Source organism: Mytilus galloprovincialis, chromosome 6 (genome assembly GCF_965363235.1).
Source record: "Mytilus galloprovincialis chromosome 6, xbMytGall1.hap1.1, whole genome shotgun sequence".
In the NCBI taxonomy this organism is placed as follows: Eukaryota; Metazoa; Mollusca; class Bivalvia; order Mytilida; family Mytilidae; genus Mytilus; species Mytilus galloprovincialis.
In genome coordinates, this window is record NC_134843.1 from 422,602 (window position 1) to 442,782 (window position 20,181).

Consider the following 20,181-nt stretch of genomic DNA (forward strand, 5'->3'; position numbering starts at 1 on the left):
ATTAGTAATACGGTTAAACCAACGCGGTGCGTATGAATCGTTTGATGACACATTGTCTCCGGTCCCTCTTATTACCAAAAAGAATGAAGCGTTCGAACACGATGTTGTTAAGATACTCATAGATCTCTTTTTATAACTTTTTGGATTATGTGAAGTAAAACTAAAACATTGCTTAAACATTAAAGATTTATGATTAATCTGGGGGAAACTTGATAATCTTTTCGTTTTACAAACAACTGCCTTTATTATAAGAAAATGTAATGTGTCCGTGTTGGTCCACTTTCTACTGGTTATAAGACAGATCGAAGTACCAGAAATATTGCGACTGGTTCACATTTCTGTTTTACTTTCTTAGGATAAATGTATGATTATCGATCTCGATAGTTTAACTTCGTTACGTTCGTACACATTATAGTGCAGTGACAGAATAGGAAAAAGTCGATTATTAAAGGAGTTTAATTTCACTTCATGGTACACGGCTAAAAGTTGGCACAGTCCTAGAAAAATGATTTTACTTGAATTTAAGATTGGTCGTCAAAAAGTCGTATGGTGCAGTTTTTTTATTTCAGCTTTTAGTCAGCAAATTTGACATCAAATGCAGATCATAAGTGGCATGCAGTTTGGCTTTTTATTCAAAAGCTGCCATCGCATATCTTTCTTTTTTGTTTTATTTAAACGTGAAACATAATGTTCTATGCATTAGACAAAAAGGGTAATCCTCAAAGCCTTTTGATGACAAATTATGAAGGTAAAAACTACTGTTAACGGGGATATTTTGTGTTTTACCCGATTCCAACATCATACAACAAAGCGCTGATGAATGGATTATATCGTATCTACTATAAAGTAATAAAACTACATTTTTTCTTTTCATGTACACATGTTTTTATGAGGTCATATTGTTTAAAACGATATTTTTTAAATTTCAAAAATCTCTTCTCATCAATCATTTACTTAAAAATATTCCGGATAGTTGTGTCCCGTCCATGATTGGGCTGGGACATAGTTTTCCTGTAATATTTGGACTTGATATTACTTGTTTTTGTTGATGTTTTATTGTTTCGTTGAATTATTTTGGTGTCCGTAATTCTTTTTTAAGGTTGTGTTATTTGTGATTTTATTTATGTAAAAGGCGAAATAAGTTTTTCAATGATTTATTTAAGAAATAGGGATCCGACAAAATCCCAAAAAGATAACAAAACTAGAAAGTCCGTTGAAACTTTGCGTTTTCATTTCAAAGAAGCAAACATTCATTTTAATACCCTAAATAGTGCTATTTTATTAAATGCAGAATTAGAATAATTGATTTATTTTTACAAACGTACAGTAAATTGAGGTATTTTGACACAGTTGATTGGTGTAAATATAAATATACACAAGATTGTGCATATAATTGTGACTTTAATTCATAGATGTACATCTATCATCGGATTCATTCTATTCGCTTGAAAATTGTTTATAATAAAAATGGATACGAATGATGCATAAGTCTACATGACATAGTGATATCTACATTTCGCACTGCAATTTGAAATGCTAAACCTTTTAAAGACCTAAAGTAAACCGTTTTGCTTAGTTCTATGATTTCAAAATTCAGATGTATTGAAGATTACCTTTCTTTTTTTTACCTACAATTTCGTCAGTCAGTACTTACATTTCCCAGTTAGCTTGTGATAAAGGATACTACAGAAATTAGAATGTTCGCTTCATATCTTGGCCTTTTTCTTTGATATTGAGACGGATTGACGACTACAAACAAAAATCTATGACAAACTTTGGAGGGCGATTTTAACTTTCCAAATGTCAATTCCCCAGCAAGGTCTCAATGTACTACACTCCTCTGCGCCATCGTATATTGTGCACATATCTCAAATGATACCCTATGCTGGTGCTTGTTGAGTCAATACAGTCTTCTTGGACAGGGGTATACCCCTGACTACTTAAAACAGGCCGCAGAATTTTAAGGGATGTTCAAACATATTAGTCGACGATAATATCAAAACGGCATGGTAAAATTAGGAGAACGACGTAAATGACAAACAAAATTCTGCAAAACTATTCATAGACCACCAAAGATTAACACGAAACATACTGAAAACACGGTTATCTCGTGTGCCCCCGGAATGTTTAGAAGATTATGTTTCAATTTTAAAACCTGAGTGTCGAACGTGGAAATTTAATTTTGGTGTCATGTACTTATTTATAAAGAACTTGCGACTGAAATAGACACTAAATAGGTTTTTATATTACCGTATCACGAATAATGATACATTTAAGCTCTGTCGTGGCACAACTCACTAGCACGTCTTTTTGCGGTTTACAATTTTAAGTTACTAAGTGTCAGATCAGATCTGAAAATTTGCAATTAATTTGTGTTCCATTCCTGTTTGTAATATAATGATACTTTTGATTCGCATGACACGGGTAACATCTTGTTGACACAACCAAACTGAGCTATTTTTTGTTTTTCCTGGAATTCACCATGCTTTGTTTTAAACATAACCATCGGTAACTTATGTACTGTTGCCTGTTTTTCTTTGAGACATACAGACAAAATGGCAGCCGGCTCAAGTCAAGAAACCGAAGTCACGGCTATCAAAGGTTGTGCTATGTGTACTATTGTTTGTCTGTGGGTTTTTTTTTTTTTTCATTTTTTATACGCCCGTCAAAATTTTGACGGGACGTATTATGGTATACAAATGTCCAGTGTCCGTCCGTCCGTCTGTCTGTCTGTCCGTCCGTCCGTCTGTCCGTCTGTCTGTCTGTCCGTCGTAAACATGTCGCACCGTAACTTGAGAACGACTTATCTAAATTTCATGAAACTTAATATAGTTGTTTTTTATGATGGTCAAATGATCTGTATACTTTTTGGTGAAAATAAGATTTAAACTTTTTGAGTTACGGCACTTTGTAACTAAAACAGGGGTGTGGTTTTTTTTTTCACATGTCGCACCGTATCTCAAAAACGATTCTTGATTATTGCTTAAAACTTTACACACTTCTTAGTTATATTAATCTTAATATCTGTATACTTTTTGGTGATGATTCAAAATTTCATTTTTGAGTTATTGAGTATTTTGTAAAAAAGGGGGAGGGTTTTTTACATGTCGCGCCGTATCTCAAAAATGATTTATGATTATTGCTTAAAACTTTACACACTTCTTTGTTATATTAATCTTAAGATCTGTATACTTTTTGGTGATGATTCAAAATTTCATTTTTGAGTTATTGAGTATTTTGTAAAAAAGGGGGAGGGGGTTTTTACATGTCGTGCCGTATCTCAAAAACGATTTATGATTATTGCTTAAAACTTTACACACTTCTTTGTTATATTATTCTAAAGATCTGTATACTTTTTGGTGATGACTCAAAATTTTATTTTTGAGTTATTGAGTATTTTGTAAAAAAGGGGAGGTTTTTTTTTACATGTCGCGCCGTATCTCAAAAACAATTTATGATTATTGCTTGAAACTGTACACACTTCTTTGTTATATTAATCTAAAGATCTGTATACTTTTTGGTTTGATTCAAAATTTTATTTTAGTGATATTTGTAATAAGAAAACAGGGTGGGGGGGTTTCACATGTCCCGCCGTGTCTCAAAAGCAATAAATGGTAATTGCTTAAAACTTTCTCAGAAACTATTTATGATCATTGCATAAAACTTCCACACAAGACGTCGGGCGTATCATGCGCTCATGGCGCAGCTGTTTATTGGCCATGGCGTTGTCAGCTTATTTCGACTTATGACTTTTAATGTCCCTTTGGTATCTTTTGTCTCTCTTTCATATGCTTGCATCTATTGTAAAGAAAACTACAACCAAGACGAGGAATTTCATTCTAATCTCTAAAACAGAACATTTAAGTAAAGGCTGTTTAATGCGTATTTGTCATATAGCCACTATGAACCTTTACTGGGAGTCAAACTGTTGTATTCTAAATTACAAGATCATTCACAGAAGAAAGTGTTTTTACCATCAGCAGTGTGATATAAATGCTATCCCTAGTTCAGATATCAAATCACTTATACAGACCAGAATGTAGGGCGTAACGACCACGACAATCGGAAACTTTGCACAAACTACAGTCATGTGATCATGGCTAGTGTATACTGTCGATGCGGATCACATATTTTTTTTTTCTTGGCTTTTGTTTAGAGATATTTTGAGTTTCAAGCAGCAGGACAAGACGTTTCTTTCAACACAGGGTTCTTTTGACATTTGTCCTAGAGGTTCACTGATGTTTCAGTTGTTTTATGTCCCCCATAAAATAGATTGACATGGCCAAAGTGTATTTAGCAATAACGATGATGTCAAATGGTGATGGATAAAAGCTCGCTATATGTGGTACACAAACATTTGACCAACACTCTATTGCAAGGCATAACACGTTAGATGTCCGAAGTTTAACATTGATATTCGCAATATCATTATAGGATTCGTGGCTTAAGAATTTTGTCGTGTTCGTTAAACACTACGGACCAATACTGACATTCGAGATTTGCTAATACTTCCACTTGCGAACATACGTATTCCAGCCAATGGTCAGAACGTCCTAATAACGTCCCCACATTACAAAAGTCATTTGAGGTCTGAATTACTGATTAAAGTTAGGTATATTTAGTGCTATGTCAATATATCCCGCATAAAAAAAATATGATCTTGCGTCACTTAGTTTGGGATTGAATAACCGAAACGTTCTTCATTTTCAAACGAATAAAAGGCTATTCTTTCATAAAATATACCTTTTTAAAGTTGTAAGTTTATCTTAAAATGATTTATTTTCCTATTGATACAAATTTATTTCATAGAAATCGTCATGACATTGTCAAACTCAGCTATAAGTATGTTTTAAAATAATTTGTGTTGTCTGTTTTGCATGAACCGAGTTCAACGTATATTGCAAAAACTTAAGTTTTCACTTTCATTGATGTATACTAGATGGTTATATGAATAAATACATATTTCTTCATAATTTTCTTTAAATTTTGTTAAGTTTTGACAGACGTTGATCTTATTATTTGAAAAAAATACATCATGTAAAACTGAAAACTACCCCCCTTTTTGTACAGTCGCATACGTGTGTTCGGAAATCTCATATAATGATGGATTTCCACTTTTTGGATGAAAAATTGAATAAGGAAGAAAATAGATTTAAGTTTTCAATCATTCTACTGTAAAAAGGGTATTTAAATTAGAGTTGGATATTCAATTTTAATTTTCCTTGAAAACGACATATGACCTTTGATCAAGATTTCTGAAAAACTGCACCATATTTTCATTTGACGACCAGAAGAATCTCAAAGTACACATATTTCCGAATCCAATGATATATGATATAGACGTGTACCATTTTTGACGATTAAAATTTTATGAATCCGACTTTGGTCACCGGCCTATTAATTTGACGATCTTTTCTGCATTACTTGTCAATCTAAACTTCATATATGTTCAAATAACATAGACAGGATGTTATATTTCTTACTAGTCCGGTCGGGCAAGCGATAATTAAAATGTACTAGTCCGAGCTGAAAATTCGCCGTCACGTAAAATTGGCACCATGTTTTTTGTCCCAAAAAAAAATAAATATTAGCCGCTTTATAGTCTGAGGCATCGGGCTAGTGGTTAAAGACGCAGACTGGGCCTGACTCAATCTTTGTTTACAAACTTACAGCAGCAGAGTCTGTAACAGACTGTATCTGTATGACGTGTGAATAAATTGTCGATATCAATGCTGGCTTTAGTTTAATACAACTGTTTGAGAGAGTGCCGCCGATTTATTGGCGGGGCGTGAGAACAGATTTGAGGCTCTCTACGTTTGATGCATGCACAACAGTGTCGTCTAGCTGATTCGACGCGATCACTGTCTTACAAAGGTTGAGTTTGAGTATTGTACGGTGTTTTACTTGGTAGAATGTCAACACGCTCACAGTTAGAGTTATTCTTCACTTGCTTTTCCACAGCAATTGTTGTATGGTATTCTTTGAATTTCTCGTGCTTCACATGTTTTTTTGAGGAATTCGTCTGGTTCAATAGCGTGAATCAGCCCCTCAACTACTTTTTACATAACTACTAACTTTGGCTTTAACGCCTTGTTTGTCCTTGTCTGGTGATCTTGTTGTAGTTCCAGTTTGGCAAGCATTTTGGAGACGTATCCATCCTCTCGTGACTTGTAATCTCTGGTGATAAATTTTGCCGCTTGACATGTATCCTTTCAAGCTTGTTTATTTTTGTTATCCGGCAGGGGTCGCATACTATGGCTCCATATTAAATTATGAGATCCATTCCTAAAGGTCTAGTTCCTTGTTCTAATCTGACACAAATTTCAATAACTAGAATAATGCCACCCAAGTTGAATATATGGTGACCCACTATAACAGCATAATTACTTAGAATTGTGTTTAATACCATGATGGTTCAATGGCATTAACTTAAATGGAGACAGAAATTTGACATGAAAGATGGTGGGTAAGTGCAAAATAAAAAAACTATCTTACTATGATATATGTTTAAAGAATGAATATCAATTATATGGGTCATGGGCAGAGTTGTTATAAAATATCAATATGGCTGAGAAGTGGTCTCAAGTATCATAAAAAGCGACCTGACTAACATGAAATAAAACATCAAAGGAGTATCCATATTTGTCTAATCTTCAAGGTGAAATAAAACTAGTATAACAATATTATGCTATTGTGTAAATCTACAGAAATAGAATTTGCTTCAAGTAACAGAAATAACTTTGTCACTAGTAACATTTTTTATGAGTATTTGGGTAATTAGTCCTATAACATTATGACCTCGGGAGCATTATTTACTATTTCTATTTACTGTTCTGATAAAAAAAAATTTACTATCAATGTGCCACACTTCGCATTCTAAAAAAAATGAATGAAAATATCAGTATAAAAACGTTAAAAATTGAATAAGAATGCGAAGTCATATGTTATAGGACTAGTGGGTTATAAGAGCTTGTTACAACAGGCTCTTCATAATCATTTGGTTTGAAAATTTGAAAAGGATACTAGTAGTTTGTATTCTTGATTTAGAAAAATGTAATTGCAAGAAAAACATTACACATTACTTAGAATACTTTAGATCATTCAGGTAGTCTTTATTTAGTATGTATAAAAGAACAGCCAGTAGTCATTGGATTGTAGATCATTTAAATATTCTTGACCTATGTAGATCATTTAAATAGTCTTGACCTATTTATTAGTACAAAAGAACAGCTAGTAGTCATTGGATATTGTAGATCATTCCAGTATTCTTGACCTATTTATTTGTACAAAAAAAACAGCCAGTAGTCATTGGATACTGTAGATCATTCAGATAGTCTTAACCTATTTATTTGTACAAAAAAAAAACAGCCAGTAGTCATTGGATACCATAGATCATTCAGGTAGTCTTGACTCTTGACCTATTCATTTGTACTGAAAAAAACAGTCAGTTGTCATCTTCACTTCACATACACACATATACGAATATCAATTATATGCTTACAAGACATGTTGCAATATTAAACTTCATAAAAAATATCCCAATATTAGAGGCAGTGGCGTCATTTTTCCTCAGAGCTTTCAGATCTTTGATTTGGAAGCCCTGCTTATATCTCCTTTTAAAAAATTTATTAGAGACCTATTGGTTGCCTTAAGCTGTTATCTGCTCTTTGGTCAGATTCTTTTCTCTTTGACACATTCCCATTTTTGTCAAGCCTTTGACTTTTGTCGAAAAAGTGAGACATAACGATCCTACATTCTGTTGGTGGCGGCGTTGTCCACAAATGGTCACTCTGTGGTTAATGTTTTTAAAATTTTAATAACTTTCTTAAACTAACCTGGATTTCTTCCAAACTTGAACAGAAGCTTGTTTATGAGCATAAGATAGTATCCAGAGGGAAACTTTGTAAAAAAAACAATTCCTGTTTTTCCGTATTTTACTTATAAACAGACTTAGTTTTTCCGCCAAGAAACATATCATTCACTCTGTGGTAAAAGTTTAAAAAAAAATTTAAATAACTTTCTTTAACTATACTGGATTTGTAACAAACTAGGACAAAAGCTTGTTTATGATCAAAAGCTAGTATCTAGAAGGAAATTTGGTTAAATTTTGTACCTGTGTTTTCGTATTTTACACTCTTAATACTCTTATAAATGGACTTTTTTTCCAGTTAACATTACATACAGTCTGCAATTAAAGTTTTTTAAACATTTATTAGATTCATAAACTATCCTGGATTTTTACCAAACTTGGACTAAAGTACATTCAGAAGATAGTATAGAGAAATATTTTTATAATTTTTTTTTTTCATTTACGTTGAGTCTGTGATTAACAGCAAAAGTAGGCGAGACACTGGGTTCTATTCTCAATTTTATAGATTTTAAAATATTTGAATTTATTAATGGGATTTTTAAAGAATGAACAAAAGTGCTAGTTAAAAAATTGTGACTGTTCTGTAAAACTACATACAGATAATTCAACACATATGATGTATCATGTGTTTTTTATAACTGATGTTACAGATTTTAATAATTTTGTAGAAATCCACTCCAAGTAGTTCAACAGGACCAACTGGTGCAGCCACAGGAGATTACTACATGTACATAGAGACGTCCTCCCCAAGAGTTATTGGTGATACAGCTGTTCTCACAACTCAAGATACTAACTTACCCGGTACGATTCTTTATCAGTCTTTATTGAAAATTTAAAAAAAATGTTAAATGGATGCAGAGATTTCTGGGTCCTGGTCTCATTACATATTACAGCAAAATGCATTGAGTGTGTAGGTAAAGATAACAATGTTTGTTTAGCTTGCCTGCTGAACTGTGAAGTCATTATTAAGTTAGGTATACTTCCCTCCTTTCGTAGTAGTGTAGTCCTACAGTCAGATAGATTGGTTATCTGTTAAACTAGTTTACTCTTAAAGGAGGGTAGTATACCTAGGCAAGCTAATCAAACATTGTAACATTTACCTACTTTTTGCTGTAATGTTATTTAAAAAGTTGGAAGTTGTTAGTTATTTTAAGCATGAGACATGAGTTATTAAATTATGATATATCCATAACTTTTATGATTGCCAATAAGACAACTCTCCACAAGAAATCAAATGACACAGAAATTAACAACTATAGGTCACTGTGTGGCCTTCAACAATGAGCAAAGCCCATATCGCATAGTCAGCTATAAAAGCCTGGAAATAACAAATAGTATCTTTTTTTTCATTTTTCTTTTGATCGTACAGTATTTGTGAAAAGGACTTGATACTCGAATATATATCAGGCAATGATGTCAAGTATCTGCAGCAGCAATATAATGTGTTTCTATCCTGTCGCACCAATTTATCAATTTAAGGTATGCAAGAGGATTACATTGAAGACTGTACCCTGACCTATAATGGTTTACTTTTATAATTGTGACTTGAATGAAGAGTTGTCTCATTGGTACTCATACCACATCTTCCTACATCTATATGCAACTTCATTCATACATAGGAACAACTATCATAAAGTTTTGTACACATATAGGTAGCCCCTGTATAGTAGCTCCCATACAGTATAATGTTAATCCACTTGCTTCTTTGTAGCCCCCATACAGAATATTGTTAATCCACTTGCTTGCTTGTAGCCCCATACAGTATAATGTTAATCCACTTGCTTCTTTGTAGCCCCCATACAGAATACTGTTAATCCACTTGCTTCTTTGTAGCCCCCATACAGAATATTGTTAATCCACTCGCTTCTTTGTAGCCCCCTTACAGAATATTGTTAATCCACTTGCTTCTTTGTAGCCCCCATACAGAATATTGTTAATCCACTTGCTTCTTTGTAGTCCCTGTACAGTATATTGTTAATCCACTTGCTTCTTTGTAGCCCCTGAACAGAATACTGTTAATCCTCTTGCTTCTTTGTAGCCCCTGAACAGTATATTGTTAATCCACTTGCTTCTTTGTAGCCCCCATACAGAATATTGTTAATCCATTTGCTTCTTTGTAGCCCCTGTACAGTATAATGTTAATCCACTTGCTTCTTTGTAGCCCCCATACAGAATATTGTTAATCCACTTGCTTCTTTGTAGCCCCATACAGAATATTGTTAATCCACTTGCTTCTTTGTAGCCCCCATACAGTATTATTGTTAATCCACTTGCTTCTTTGTAGCCCCCATACAGTATATTGTTAATCCACTTGCTTCTTTGTAGCCCCTGTACAGTATATTGTTAATCCTATTGCTTCCCCCGTACAGTATATTGTTAATCCTCTTTCTTCCCCCGTACAGTATATTGATAATCCCCTCATTCTTTGTAACCTTCTCACTGTACTGGCCTGACCAGTGAGTGTAACCAAGACGACTGGGTTTAGGTAAAGATAAAACAATCAGGAGCTGACTTTTATTTCACTACCAATCCAAATGGTGAAAAACTGAAAATACAAATATAAATACAATTTTACAATGTGTTCAATGATAATTAAAGTCCATTAAAAATACGGATAAAAAGTTCGTAGAAATATAAAGCTGTTAAAGTTCTTTGTAATTATAAATAGATGAATATTCTTGCGCACGTCGGGTTCTGTCTTGCATTAAATTGTGTTATCGCAGATACGTAGTTTGAAAGGTTAAATGTTCATAGTTTCTTTATAACATATGAAAATATATTAAAACAGTTCGTCGCTGATGTAAATACATAATTTGTAATGTTTTGAAAGTAACTCACGCTGTGGTTAGCCACGAATTGTTCTTTTGGACAACGTGTCCGCTGAATGTTCTTTGCAGTTGTGCACACGACTCGCTGAGCAGTTTACGTCATTAGAAGAGAGGGGAAAGTAACGCGGATTCCTACACTGTCCTTTATAAAACTCCTAAAACTGGCGCACATAAAGCGATGTACGCAATGAAACGTTAACAATATAAAATGATGATCACATGAAGAATAAATGATGAATGAGTTGCAGAATACTCCCCGTCTGAGGTCTATCTGACATCACTATTCCATTATCGAAAACAAATAAAATGTTAAATATATAACAACAGTACAAATATTCACTTAGAAGTAGTCCAACGGGAGGCTGGGTATTTCACAGCTTCTATCCTAGATATGGCGGTGTTTCCGACGAGATCGCGGCGATCTAAGATCCAACTCCATGGCTGTAGTTCTGATGGAAGAATCTCCTTTCGACATGGATATGCAATCTAACGAGGACGTCTTGCGAGACGGATGCTTTCCTTGACGTTTACGGCGTACAGTAGACCATCCGGTACCATGTTCCTTTTCTCTGTGACTTAAGTTGGAATTGGTTATTCTGCTTTCCTCTTGTCCTTGCGTATCCAAAGGCGAATTGAAGCTTTCTATGGGAATTGAATGTTTTCGGATGTACTTTTCTTTGTCGGCATTCACTTTTGGTGGCGTTGTTTCCGAAGTGAACTTTTCGGCTTCTGCAAATCTGACGATAGAAGTCGCTGATTTCGTTTTCGGTTGCCCATGTAAATGGGGATAAAGTTTAGACGAATCAGTTTGAATTTCATTTGACTGGGTGTTGGTTTTATTACACTCAGGTAATTTCTTTGTCTGTGGTTTCACAACACTGCAAGTTGGATTTGTTTCCTTTGTAGTGAGTTCAAGGTTAACATGTTGCTTATCGGAGCGTATTTCTCCAACGATAATCCAACCCAGGTTTAACTTTTGCGCAAATGGAGCCTTTGGTGGTCCTAGACGTTGATCAAGGACATGATGTGCCTCTATAAGGTCTCTTCCAATGAGCAATAGGATTTTGCATTTTCCGTCAATCGGGAGAATATGTTTTTGTAGTTCTTGGAAGTGTTGATATTGCAATATATCCTCAGGTGTAGCAATTTCGTTCCGATTATTGGGAATGTTATCGCATTCAATCAGTTCAGGCAGATTGAATCTAGTATTGTCTTGTACATACTTCACGACAAAGCCGTTTCCTCGTTTACCGGAAGTAACCTTGCTGCCGGAGCATGTGGATAACAAATAATCTTTTGTTTCTGCCTGTACGTTGAATAGGCTGAAGAATTCAGGAGCCACGAGAGACCGGTTGCTTTGGTCGTCAATAATTGCATACATGCGAATTACTTTGTCCTGATTATCTTTGTGAAAGACATTCACAGGAAGTATCTTGGCACAAGATTTAATGCTGTTGCCGTCTTTGGAGATATCTGTGCAAGTTGAACTAACAGAGGTTAGCTTGGTTTCAGCTAACTCAAGTTGCTCCCCGCCGTCGACTGATCTAGGCGGTGAAGGCGGTGCACCTTTGGTTTGGTACACTCGATTAGTGTGTAATGCGGTGGTGTGTTGTTTACTTCCGCATTCATTGCAACTGATACTCGCGTTGCAATCACGACTTCTGTGCATAGTCGAATCACAGCATTTGTAGCAAAGATTGTTTTGCCTCAACAGTTCCTTGCGTTCCTCTATAGTTTTGGCTCGGAATGCTCGGCATTCATTCAAGGTATGCTTTGTATTGTGTAGGATACACAGACCTTGTTGTTGACTGCTGTCTGCAGTTTGCTGTTCAACAGCCGTCTTATGGACGTTGACTTTAGAGTACGTCTGAGGTGTGAACCTTGGCGTAGCGTCTTTTGTATTTGGTGTTACCTTTGAACCAAAGATGAACCCAGGATCGTTCTTAATTTTGCTCATTTCCCTGATGAAGACAGAGAATTCTGTAAAAGGTGGAAAGGCAACTTCATATTTAGACTTGTATCTTGAAGCCCTTGTTATCCATTTTTCTTGGAGTCCGTATGGTAGTTTTTCCACAATACGATTTACCCCCTTTGACGAGTCGAAGTACGCTAGCAAACATCCCAGCTTGGGATTTTCTTTGTGATACTCTATTTCTGAGATAATGTCTGACAAATCGTAAAGGAGTGAGTTGTCTTTATTTGTCAGTGTTGGAAAGTTGTCAAGTTTGTTGACGAGAGACGTCTGCAACATTATTGGAGCACCATATCGGTCGTCCAGTCTTTCCCATAATCTGTGAAGGCCTCTAGTTGGGTTGTTGGCATTTGATGCCCTAATACGTATGGCATGTTTACCAGACTCTGGCCCTAGCCACTTAATTAGTAAGTCTATTTGTTCCGAGTCAGAAACTTGTAGTTCGTCTATGACATTTTTAAAGCTGGCTTTCCATGTATGAAATGATTCTGCCTGGTCGTTAAAGCTTGTTAGCCGGGAGAACAGCAAGTCCTTGCGAAGGAGAAATCTTGTTATCTCTAACGTTGGATTGTTTTGCTGCAGGTGTGCAGAAGGGGTCTCTTCTATTATAGCTCCTTGTCTTAGGTGTGAGACAGGGATCTCTTCTATAATGCCTTGATTTTGCTGTGAGACAGGGATCTTTGCTGAAACGCCCTGTTTTCCTATTCCAGTTACTGTTCCCAGATCTGGGAATACATTAACATCTGGTGACTAAGCACGTGTAGGCAAGACCTCAGGTGTTTGTGGTGGCAAGTTCAGTGCCACAGATGGCACGAACGCTGGTGCTTCATGTCTCAGCTCAATTTTAACAGGAATTTGTTCTTTCTTTTGAGATCCTGTTACTTCCTTTACAACAGTTGATACAGGAAGTTTATTGACGAAATCTTGCACACGCTGGAGCGGGTCTTCCTTTTCATCAGGGAGATCGCTAACCGCTTGGCTATCATCGTATTCCAGGATACGAGCCTCGGCTTCTGCGGCTGCAGCTTCTCTCTGTGCTTCAAGAAGGTTAAATTTGGCTTTAAGCTCGGCCTTTTCCCGGCTTACTCGTGCGGCTTCTTGTTGCATTTGAGCCTTCCTGCGCATAGCCTCTTGTTCTAATTGCGTTTTTCTGTGAGCAGCCTCCTGTTCTAGCTCAGCTGTTCTCTGTGCAGCCTCCTGTTCTAGTTGAAATTTGCGTTGAGCGACTAGTGAGGCTTCCTGTTCCATTTCAGCCTTTTTGCGTGCTGCTTCCTGTTCCATTTCAGCCTTTTTGTGTGCTGCTTCCTGTTCCATTCCAATTTGTCTGAACAGGACTTGTTCCTCTAACATTGCTTCCTGTTGTAGGATAAGTGCATGTTTTTCTACAAAGGCTATTTTAGACTTGGCAGCCTCTGCCTTGGCACGCTTTCTCCGTGCTAGGCTTGACATGTCTGACACGTTAGAGCTACCGCTGTGCGAGCTTTTCTTACCCTTTGAGGTCTTTGTTCTAGTGGATTTAGCCTGTGTTAGGGCGAGGCGATGCTCGTGTAAAGTCTCAATTGCCAGTTCGACTTTAGACATTCGGATATCCGTTGAGAATTTGCATGTATCAATGTCTTGAAGACTGTCTAATGTTTTCGTATTTTTGAGAAATTTCAAGTACTCGTCTGTGAGCCTGCGATAATTAGTACAGGCTTGTACAATTTTATCTTGTGCTGTTAACAATTGCTGGAGGTCGTTAGTAGGGTTGGTCGTTTCTAATAACCGAGATTCTAGGTTTGACCATAGGGCCTCTAAGTCGTGATAGAACTTGTCACGTTTTTCTATAAAGGCTCCCTGTCCCTTTTCGGTGAGTTCACGCACTCGCCTAGTCTCGGCATTTTCATCTACATTTGTTGTTTTAGACGGATATTGTAATAATTCTAGATCTGGGACATTTCCCTCTGGGGGCTGAACCTCTTCTTGCTGTTCCGCGTGACTGGGATCCATGATGTAAATCGGCAATGTTTGTTCAACGTTGTTGGTTTGCTGCCGAGTACACACAAGATATGTAGTCCACTGTCAGTGTAAAGGTATGTACGTATGTACGTTGCTACGTTGTCGTTGAAACTACGTTGTTGGTCTGTTGACTGTCGTGGAGTGGCGTCCGTTATCCAAGAAAAACAACAGGCAAGTTGTAGCTTTTTCACTGTACTGGCCTGACCAGTGAGTGTAACCAAGACGACTGGGTTTAGGTAAAGATAAAACAATCAGGAGCTGACTTTTATTTCACTACCAATCCAAATGGTGAAAAACTGAAAATACAAATATAAATACAATTTTACAATGTGTTCAATGATAATTAAAGTCCATTAAAAATACGGATAAAAAGTTCGTAGAAATATAAAGCTGTTAAAGTTCTTTGTATTTATAAATAGATGAATATTCTTGCGCACGACGGGTTCTGTCTTGCATTAAATTGTGTTATCGCAGATACGTAGTTTGAACGGTTAAATGTTCATAGTTTCTTTATAACATATGAAAATATATTAAAACAGTTCGTCGCTGATGTAAATACATAATTTGTAATGTTTTGAAAGTAACTCACGCTGTGGTTAGCCACGAATTGTTCTTTTGGACAACGTGTCCGCTGAATGTTCTTTGCAGTTGTGCACACGACTCGCTGAGCAGTTTACGTCATTAGAAGAGAGGGGAAAGTAACGCGGATTCCTACACTGTCCTTTATAAAACTCCTAAAACTGGCGCACATAAAGCGATGTACGCAATGAAACGTTAACAATATAAAATGATGATCACATGAAGAATAAATGATGAATGAGTTCCAGAATACTCACGGTTGACTGATTTTAACTATTTCAGCTGGTAGTTGGTGTCTCACCTTCCAGTATCATATGAAGGGATCAAGCATGGGATCATTGGAAGTATTTGCTGGGGATAGATCATCTTCTCTGACAAGTATCTGGACAAAATCAGGAGAGCAAGTTGATCCAGACCTATGGAAAACTGCTACTATAGATATACCACAACAAAGTAATCCTGTTGTAAGTATAATGTATTCTTACCAGACTTATGGAAAACTGCTACTATAGATATACCACAACAAAGTAATCCTGTTGTAAGTATAATGTATTTTAATGCAACTTTGTTTGTAATATTCATTTTGATTGGATAACGTCACCAATTTTCATGGCATCAATTCACAAATGTACACACACGCACAGACAATGTATGACAGATTTTAAATGTATAATTTGACCTTGTTTTTTGTCAGCTTCATTAGACTGGAGATAACAATATTGTCCTTGCCCTATGTGCCATAAGGCATAGCAAGGACTAAGTAAGTAAGTAAGTAAGTAACAATATTGTAAGTTAAGCTTTGACAGCATCAATTGGTGATTTGATGGTTGCATCATTAAATTATAAGAGATAAATAAATGGCAAGGCAAGATCTACAAACAAGTCAAATTCAGCCTTTATAGTTACAGACTATCAGTCATTTATATGTAGGAGTGATTGCCCTTAAATGAACATTTATTTTACCCTCTTTTATGTTTTGAGCAAACAGGATAAAAAAATATTGAGAGAAATTGAACAGACTGAATAATTAGCAATACAAAGTTAACAAAATGGAGATTTTTGTCATAATTTTTTTTCTTTTCTACAATGTTGAAAGTGTACTTTGTTGAATAATCACACATACCATAGTGAGTAACACAGGCTCTATAGAATTTCTAGTTAACATTGGAAAAGCAATCCAATACTTTTTTTATGCCCTGCGAAAAATGTTGAATGGGCTTATTAATTTACTCATGTTCTTTGTCTGTTTGTCCAGATCAGGATACATTGTTTGTCCGGCTATCTCCTCCTACAGTTTTTGGAGGTACACCCTTAATATTTATTAGGATGTTCATACACTTCATAATAAAAGTGTTCTTGCTTGCAGGATTTTTCTTTTTTTCAAATATACTGAAAATGACAAATAGTTGAAGTCACTTTTTTGGTACTAGTTGTATAAAGAGATCATGGTGTGTTGGGCCTCCTACAGTGTTGGGATACAGCTTTTATGTAGGATGTTTATACACATAATGGAGGTACGCTTGGCCACAGAATTATGATTCTTTGTTTAATTATGATTTCCTCTGGTCAGGCATCTAGAAACATTGCAAAAATTTCTTGGTACATTGGTATTTTCATAAACTGGGTTCAAATGAACCTTGGTAAAGCAAACATCAAATTCTCTCACACAATGATATCACACCCAAAAAAAATTTTTAAAGCCAGAAATTTTATCTAGTATTTTTGCATATTTTAGATATTGTCTTTTTTTCTTCAGATCATAATAGATGGAATCAGAGGTAGTTCATATAGAGGTGACATTGCTATTGATGATATCGCCCTCAATGCTGGTACATGTGCTAGTAAGTATTGCCCTTTAAATTCAATTTTTGACAATTTTGTAAATTTTTGTGATCTTTTACAAAAATGTTCTCTGAAGCTGCTAAGACAATTTAATCCAACTTTATAGCCACAATCATCATACGGGTATCTATTTTAAAAAAATGTTTTCGGTGACCTGGCCTGCTAACTAACATGGCCAACATAGCTAAAAATAGAACATATGAGTAAAATGCAGGTTTTGGCTTATATCTCTGAAACTAATGCATTATTTCATGCATTTATTGTAAACAAAAATATCAGGTGAGTGACACCTTTGGAGCCTCTTGTCTTTCTTCATAGGGTATAAATATACACAATGTTTGTCAAATAACAGTAATTCTCAATAACTAAAGGGAAATTGTATAAACTCTTTTTTTCTTTTTTAGGTGCTGGAAAGTAAAGAGAAACAGACTAACTCTACAATCATGACTATGATGGTGTGATATTTACACTTATAATGTTCATGTGACATTAACAGTTACTTGTACATTAATGTGTCAGCAATTTTTAAATATAATAGAAATATGTTTAAATGCAATTTATTTTTATTAGTTCCCCAAAGAAGCAGTATGAGCTTTGTCATTACTTGGCATCCTTTGTCTCTTTAAAAATTGGGAAAGATATCAAAGGAACACTTGAAATCATAAGTTTAAACAAAAAAACTGACCATGTCATGGCAAAAAAATGACTGCACAACACATAAACCACCAAAATTCAGGGTTGATTGCAGGTGTTATGTAATGTAAGCAGATCCTGCTCGACATTTGGCACCCAGTATGTAGCTCAAATAAGAACAAATCCAGTCATTCTTGAAAACAAAGATGGAATTGCTTTGAAATGGTGGTGTCTTTAAAAAAAAGTCAACTAACTCATGGTGGTGTCTGTAAATAAGTCAACCAACTCATGGTGGTGTCTGTAAAAAAAAAAAAGTCAACAAACTCATGGTGGTGTTTTTAAAAAAGTCGACCAACTCATGGTGGTGTTTAAAAAAAGTCAACCAATTCATGGTGGTGTCTGTAAAAAGTCAACCAACTCATGGTGGTGTCTGTGAAAAAGTCAACCAACTCATGGTGGTGTCTGCAAAAAGGTCGACCAACTCATGGTGGTGTCTGCAAAAAGGTCGACCAACTCATTGTGGTGTCTGCAAAAAGATCAACCAACTCATGGTGGTGTCTGCAAAAAGGTCAACCAACTCATTGTGGTGTCTGTAAAACGATCGATGAACTCATGGGGGTGTCTGCAAAAAGGTCAACCAACTCATGGTGGTTTCTGCAAAAAGGTCGTCCAACTCATGGTGGTGATTGATGATATCAATGATCTTCCCCACTATCAACACTTTTCTCAATCTTTTTGTTACTTTCGAACAGCGGTATACTACTTTTGCCTTTATTTATTACCAGCAACTCTCAAACAAGGAAATCATGATAGGAAATGCAAGACCTGACGTATTGTATCAACTGAGGAATATAGAATCAACAAGCAGGTGCTACTGAAATGTTTCCATAAACAAGAATGTGTCCCCAGTACACGGATGCCCCATCCGCACTATCATTTTCTATGTTCAGTGGACCGTGAAAATGGGGTTAAATCTCTAATTTGGAATTAAAATTAGAAAGATCATATCATACAGAACATATGTACTAAGTTTCAAGTTGATTCGACTTCAACTTCATCAAAAACTACCTCGACCAAAAACTCTAACCTGAAGCGGGACAGACGGACGAACGAACAGACGGACGAACGGACGGACGAACGGATGCACAGAACAGAAAACATAATGCCCATAAATGGGGCATAAAAAAGGAAAGTTACAATTAAAAACATGAAGTTATCTCTTCTGTCACAAAGATTAGGTCTGAACCGACCCATTTTCTAGATTTAAGATGAGATATCGAATATACTGGTTACCAATTCAACACTGTAATTAAATCATTGAATAATGTTTTTATTGGTATTAGTATTGATTTTGTTAACAGTAAATTAAAACTGAACTAAATATTATTGTTATATACATATAAACATTTATGGATCTATAATATGCCGATACCTTTATCTTGACATTGCACAAGGTCATGTTTTTATCGGACTGTTTATGACGTCTTTACACTAAATCCAGTGGATGTTTGATGTGTACTGATTGATAATTTAGTCTTAGATGCATGATTTTTTTATTGATGTTAGTGGCTTTGAACTAGCTGTCAGTAACTATGAGTTCTCTCAGATCTGTACTTCCTGTCTTATTATGCCCCACCTACGATAGTAGAGGGGCATTATGTTTTCTGGTCTGTGCCTCCGTTCGTCCGTCTGTCCGTCTGTGCCTCCGTTCGTCTGTCCGCTTCAGGTTAAAGTTTTTGGTCAAGGTAGTTTTTGAAGAAGTTGAAGTCCAATCAACTTGAAACTTAGTACACTTGTTCCCCATGATCTGATCTTTCTAATTTTAATGCCAAATTATAGTTTTGACCCCAATTACATGGTCCACTGAACATAGAAAATGATAGTGCGAAGTTCAGGTTAAAGTTTTTGGTCAAGGTAGTTTTTGAAGAAGTTGAAATCCAATCAACTTGAAACTTAGTACACTTGTTCCCCATGATATGATCTTTCTAATTTTAATGCCAAATTATAGTTTTGATCCCAATTACATGGTCCACTGAACATAGAAAATGATAGTGCGAAGTTCAGGTTAAAGTTTTTGGTCAAGGTAGTTTTTGATGAAGTTAAAGTTACATCAACTTGAAACTTAGTACACATGTTCCCTATGATATGATCTTTCTAATTTTAATTCCAAATTAAAGTTTTGACCCCAATTTCACGGTCCACTGAACATAGAAAATGATAGTGCGAGTGGGGCATTCATGTACTATGGACACATTCTTGTTGTTTGTTGGGTTGTACAAGTACCCGGCCACGTCCACTTGTATTTGTATTATTTGTATTTTTATCCATCTGATGAGTTAAGCCTTTTTTGACTGATTTTTATAGTTCGTTCTTATGTTGTACTGTTACACCACTGTCACATATTAGGAGAGGGTTGGGATCCCGCTTAGGGGACGACCATTTGATATTCTGGGGGGGGG

The 20,181-nt window shown here is 35.8% G+C and overlaps 2 protein-coding genes across 4 annotated transcripts in view; one reads left to right on the forward strand and one right to left on the reverse strand.

The window, feature by feature from the left end:
- LOC143078647 (MAM and LDL-receptor class A domain-containing protein 1-like) overlaps positions 1-17,645 on the forward strand; it is a 175,528-nt gene extending 157,883 nt beyond the window's left edge. For all 3 annotated transcript variants that reach the window (XM_076253497.1, XM_076253500.1, XM_076253498.1), the window contains exons 33-36: positions 8,539-8,671; positions 15,530-15,711; positions 17,004-17,088; positions 17,494-17,645. In XM_076253497.1, the coding sequence (XP_076109612.1) occupies positions 8,539-8,671; positions 15,530-15,711; positions 17,004-17,088; positions 17,494-17,507 (414 nt within the window). In that variant the 3' untranslated portion in view covers positions 17,508-17,645. The remainder of the gene's footprint in view (positions 1-8,538; positions 8,672-15,529; positions 15,712-17,003; positions 17,089-17,493) is intronic.
- LOC143078648 (uncharacterized) lies at positions 13,023-15,512 on the reverse strand. The gene is made up of 2 exons (XM_076253501.1): positions 15,258-15,512; positions 13,023-14,964 (listed from the first exon to the last, which is right to left on the reverse strand). Exon 2 carries the CDS (start codon positions 14,657-14,659, stop codon positions 13,421-13,423), a length of 1,239 nt encoding a protein of 412 aa, XP_076109616.1. The 5' UTR covers positions 14,660-14,964; positions 15,258-15,512; the 3' UTR covers positions 13,023-13,420.
- Positions 17,646-20,181: the final 2,536 nt, after the last annotated feature.

Coding starts and splice junctions, on each gene's coding strand:
- LOC143078648 (XM_076253501.1), bottom strand. CDS start 14,659: ATGGATCCCAGTCACGCGGAACAGCAAGAAGAGGTTCAGCCCCCAGAG.